Raw genomic sequence first — 5,652 nt, 5'->3', positions numbered from 1 at the left:
TTAGTGATGATCATTTTCAAACCATAAATTCAATTTCAAATTAGACTAATTCAAATTCAGTTTTCAAAAGCATTTATTCAAGTTACAATTCAGATTCAATCTGAGCAATTCAAATTCAAATTTAACTTATTCAAATTCAGTTTCTGATGGCACAGATTTCTGCCCATATTCCCCACTTAGCTCTAGCTGCATGTGTATAAGATAATCATTCAGGTCCTACTTGACTATGTCGGGTTTAACCACTGTAGCAATGGAAGAAGTGTTTGAAAGACATGAGTTAGCCACTGGATTCCTTCATACTCCTGTCACAGTAATAACATTTGTGCTTTGTTGTTTTTTTTAAAGTGGGGCTGATCGAGAAAATTTAAATCCAAGAGTTCTTAAGGTTCCTAATTTTAAGTCAGATGGTTGAATCTGAGCAATATGAACATGAACTTTATCCATTAGATGCATCTGGGACATTATTATGTCCCGGATGATCAGATCATGTTGTTGGTGTTGGGGTGGAGGTGGAGGTGAGACTGCTTCATAACATAGTCAGATCAAGTTGCTGAGGTGAATTTGTGCAGCTGAGCAGTTACGCCCTGTGTTGCAGTTTGCAGCTAGATGTGTTATTTTATTTAAAATCGAATGCCCTGACTCACAGAACCTGGAGAAGAAAACACATGTACGTTCATCCTTAACATTCGGGATGAATCGGTGTTGTGGAGTTTCTGTGTCACTCAACCTTTTGATCAAAATTTTAAAAAATGTTAGCTTATATTCTAAAAATGGGCAAAAGGGCCGACATCTGCTTCAGTTTTGATTTGAGGTCCATTTGTGTTTAAGTTTGCTCTTTTTGATCACAGGTTTTTATTTTTTCCCAGTGGTCTGTGTGTTATTATTTGTCTGATATTTTCAAAGAGGTTTGTAGACTTTCTCACTTTAATTCTAATGGTTCATACACTGTTATTCTTCAAACAACAGGAAACTTGCCAAGTCATCCTTCCTCCTGGTGTCGCTCTTTGGCTTACACTACATTCTCTTTGCTTTCCTTCCACACAAAGTCCACGGCAGGACCTATGAAATCTGGAACTTTATTGAGCTGGCTTTTGCTTCTACTCAGGTACAGTAAAGCCAACTGTAAGCTGTTGTCTAATCACCACCTTTAATTTTCTCCTAACACAGAAGTCTATTTGTACACGGCAGGAACATTGGTGTGTATTTGAACAGTGCATTTGTTTCTGCAGTAAAGAAAGTGTTCTTTAAAGAATCATTTGCTGCATTCAGCAGCTTCATTGTATGAGAGACTAGAACAGGAAGCTTCTAAAAATATCCACATGCACTAACAGCAGCCTGTCAGTTATGTTTCTGTACGTGTTGTTTCAGGGATTTGTCGTAGCGCTTCTGTACTGTTTCCTGAACGGGGAGGTAAGGTTTATTTTTCCCTTTATACCCATGAAACATTATGTTGTCATTTCTAGATGTAAGCTTACTGTTCACATGCAAAATTACAGAAAATAAACTTTTCAAAGTCTAATTAGCAGTGCGGTGGTTGTACCATCCAGCCTAGAAACAACCTGGAAATAGTCCAACTTTAAAAATGACTGAACACATTAGGTAAACAGCTGGCACAGAAACAAACATTGCATTTATATTTAATTGCAAAAGATTCCTAGAAGAAATCACTTTGATTTATTCGGTACAGACCAAATAAACAGTCGTCCAAGTTTTTCTTAATGAGCTTACACAAAGGCAGGGCAGGCCCAGATCTGTACAATAACAATACTGTATATGAGATCTTCACTATTTGTAACAAGTGACACTTTGCCTGGAACCACTGCATGTGTGGACTGCAGGCAACATAACATTTTTCTAAAAGCCTGCTTTTAGAAAAATATGAAATAAAAACTAAAATTGCCCAAACTGGCCATTTAATAAAGAATCACAAGGTTAAGGTTCTTTGATAGTCCTGGTCCCAGTGTTAATTTTTCTCAGGCTCATACAACATCTTTCCCCATGTACACCCAGGAATTTTTACAGTTTCAATTCAACTTACTGTTGAACCTCCTGGAGTTTTGGCACTTTTACACCAATCAGTACACAAGACATTGCTGACGTGATTAGTTCTTGAAAAATCAAATGGAAAATAATAATAATAATAATAATAATAATAATAATAATAATAACAACTAGGGCTGTGTGATATGACCAAAATCTCATATCCCGATATAAGGCATTTATCGTCCCGACAATAATATATAATAACAAAAGTTTTACATTTTCTGTAAATTCTGTGAATCTCGGGCAACTCGACTTGCGTGACGTGTTTTCAGCTCAGCGTGTGTATCTGGACTCGAGTGTTACATAAGTTGTAACGGCCTCAATTCTCTTTGTGAGTATTTATTCCACGCGTGCTGCGGGGAAAAGCCTGTTCTAAGCTTCTAAGTTTGTTTGTTTTTAGCACCTGACGGCTCTTTTTAGCTTCTCTTTTGTAAACACTCTGCATTCTATGTCATGTGATTCCGTTTATTTTGAAAAATCTAAACAGGATCTTCAGCTTTATTGTGAAAGGTTTATGTGGAAATAAACAGCGGACGACAGAGCCACGCGATGGTTTTACCGTCGTTGTTGCTAACGACAATGCATAAAAACAGTCGTTTGTCCGTCCGTAGTGTGGCTATATTAAATATAAGAAAAAGAGAGAACGTCTTGAAACTCCACAGTGACCATCAAAACGATAAAATAAATATTACCTTAAACAGTTTACTTTGCAAAACAAACAATAGCGTAATTTGAAACATAGACGTTTTCATATCATCATCCGATATATGTGGTTATATCGAACAGCCCTAATAAAAACAATAATAATAATAAACCCATATAGTAATTAATATGTAATATCTGGGAAAGTAACACTTGGCTTTTAATTTTATGGCCAAGAAGTGAGGAACTGGTGCAATTTAAAAGTTTAAATCCACAGAAAATATTTCTTCTTTATCACCATTGTGACTGTGTTTAATCTTAAAATATAACTGCGAGCCAACTTTTCCCCAGTGTAGCAATAATTAATAGCAATAATTGTTCTCCAGGTGCAGAACGAGATCCAGAGGAGGTGGCGGAGGTGGAAGATGAAGCACCGCGTGCAGTTGGAGCACAGGAGGAAGTGCGGCAGCATGAGCCAGAGCGGGGGCTCTGAGCGGGGCCCCACCAACATCACTCTTCTATTTAAATCAGCCTCCACACCCGAGTCTGGTCTGGTGTAGCATGATACGAGGTTCCTCAGCGAGAGAAATACAAGATGATGTCTTCTCCATTTTAGACACAAATGTGTGCAAAGAAGGCAGAGCAACAAAACTAAGTACACTTTTCCAAATGTATCTGAAATATATATACAATCCTCATACACTCACATGTTAAAATATCCAGGTAAATGCCTCTGAACGGGATGTTTGTATCATGACACAACAAATGTAGTACTATACACACACACACACATATATATACATATATATATATATAGTTTCCCATTCATAACTGTACAGTGTGTAAATGATGAAACAACATTATTTGGATATTGATAAGTATCTAAATAATTCTCTTCAGTGTCAGCCAGTTTCTGTTGGCTCAGTCTGACCTCTGCTAAAGCAGGACGCTGAGTGGACCTCTCCTGTTTGTTGTTTGAATATTTTAATTGAATTATCTTATGAATGATAATGCTGCTGAATATGAAGTCAGTTCTGTGGTTTTAGGAAGTAGAATTCTAGTATTTTATCTTTCTTAGCACTAGTTATATATAATATGTTGCAACATGCAGGATCTTGTTAATGTTTTATGAGAACTTGCAAAATAAAATGTGAGAATGTGTAAAACATGTTGAAAAAAATTAAATGCTAATGTAACAAGTGTCACCTGGCAGTTTGTTGCTCTCTGCCAGGTGATTGGCTGAAGAGCTGTGAAAAGGTAGTGGGTGTGTGGGGTGAGGTCAGCGCTCTTCTGTGGAAAAAACCCAGAGGCGATTAATTGACTCGGGTGCGAGTGGGTCTACTGTCGGTAAGAGACTTTTGCCATTTTGTTTGGATCATTTGTTATTGTAGGTGCTGATTTTTGATGTGTGTCGTTGGACTTTTTTAGTGTGACCACGAGTTTTAATGGAAGAATTGATCAAGCCCTAGATCGACTGCGCGCAGGGAGACTGATCAGTATTGTAGGTATATTGAGTGTGTTTTAGCTTTGTGATTTTGAATGGTTTCATAAAATTGATATTTTATTGGGTGATATTTTAATCGATGGTGTTGTTTGTGTTTTTCAGCTGCGCTGTCTCTGATGTCCTTTTTTTCGTTCTTTTGATTGATTTGGAATTTTGTTTGTGTTGTCCGTCCAGCTGTAAAGACGGTTATTGATTGGGAGTGAGTTGTGTAAGGGCGGACTAACCTCCTTCTTTGTTTTTTTGTTTATTTGTTTGTGCCACTTCCCTTTATATTCCAGATTACAGGTCATGCATAGCGCTGCTTCCCAGCTGTGCTGAGACCCGAATTATTTGCAGAGCGTGCCACAGGTGAATCGATTGCAGTGTCGCTAAACGGGGTGTAACGCTTTGCAGTGTTGTGTAATTTTCACACCATTTGTGTGGTAAGTCTCACGTGCAGCTGGGATATCAGCAGGATGTGTTGTAAGTCCGGTCTGGAAATAACTGGGAAATTGTATGTTTAATTAATGTAATAAATAAATTATTATTGGCTGTGGCTACAATGTAGCCTGCCATCACCAGTGTGTGAATGTGTGTGTGAATGGGTGGATGACTGGATATGTAAAGCGCTTTGGGGTCCTTGGGGACTAGTAAAGCGCTATACAAATACAGGCCATGAGATGGAAAAAGATAGTGTGCACTCGCCAGGTTGGAAAGTTATTTCCAAATATCTAAGAATCTGGGATTCAATTCCATTTTATTTATATAGCGCAAAGCACAACAACAGTTGATTAAGGCGCTTTATATGGTCAGGTAAAGACCCTACAATGACACAAAGCTCCCCTTAAAAAGGAAGAAACGTCCAGCAGAACCAGACTCAGGGAGGGGCAGGGCCATCTAACTGGAGCAGACTGGAGCAGGACAGATAAAGGGATGTGTCCGAGTCTGTTGTGGTGAACAGAGAGCTAATCATTAAAGTAAGTCTACATAGGTAGACTGTAGGTAGTAAAATGTTCCAGCCGTGTCCTACTGGAAGGAGACTGGGGCAGATCTATGACTAGGGATGGGTATCGTTTAGGTTTTATCCGATACCGGTGCCAAACTGGTACTTTTGAAACGGTGCCGGTGCTTAACCCTTTAGAGCCGGTTGGAGCGGGCACGCTCTGTTTTGCGTAACTATTTTTAAATCCCGGTAGCTCTGCAACCACGTAAGCTAGCGCAAAATTTTTTTTGCATATGAAACCGGAGGAGTTGTACTTACATCTTATGCCATCAGCTTGTCCTCGGTCACAGTTTCCTTCCACATATAGCTTTGCAAAAACTGCATAAAAAGCACTTGCAGCAACAAAAACATAATATTCCAGAAACACGCTTTGCCGATCCGATCAGCTGTTCGTAACACTTTCTACGTTGGAATAGACGTCAGCGCGAACTTTTGCATGTCCGCCATTACCTGCCCGAAACCGGAAGTGACGTCATTTTCG

At 38.8% G+C, this 5,652-nt stretch overlaps 1 protein-coding gene across 1 annotated transcript in view; it reads left to right on the top strand.

Annotated features, from left to right (window-relative positions):
- Positions 1 to 3,650, top strand: part of sctr (secretin receptor) — a 27,733-nt gene extending 24,083 nt beyond the window's left edge. The window contains exons 10-12 of the mRNA XM_005751583.1: positions 967 to 1,105; positions 1,369 to 1,410; positions 3,072 to 3,650. Coding sequence (XP_005751640.1) covers positions 967 to 1,105; positions 1,369 to 1,410; positions 3,072 to 3,245 — 355 coding nt within the window. The 3' untranslated portion in view covers positions 3,246 to 3,650. The remainder of the gene's footprint in view (positions 1 to 966; positions 1,106 to 1,368; positions 1,411 to 3,071) is intronic.
- The last annotated feature ends 2,002 nt before the right edge of the window (positions 3,651 to 5,652 follow it).

This window comes from Pundamilia nyererei, unplaced genomic scaffold (assembly GCF_000239375.1).
Source record: "Pundamilia nyererei isolate P.nyererei 1_Seehausen unplaced genomic scaffold, PunNye1.0 scaffold00316, whole genome shotgun sequence".
NCBI classification, from domain to species: domain Eukaryota; kingdom Metazoa; phylum Chordata; class Actinopteri; order Cichliformes; family Cichlidae; genus Pundamilia; species Pundamilia nyererei.
The sequence above is the reverse complement of the archived record's forward strand: the minus strand, read 5'-3'. Positions and strand labels throughout refer to the sequence as shown.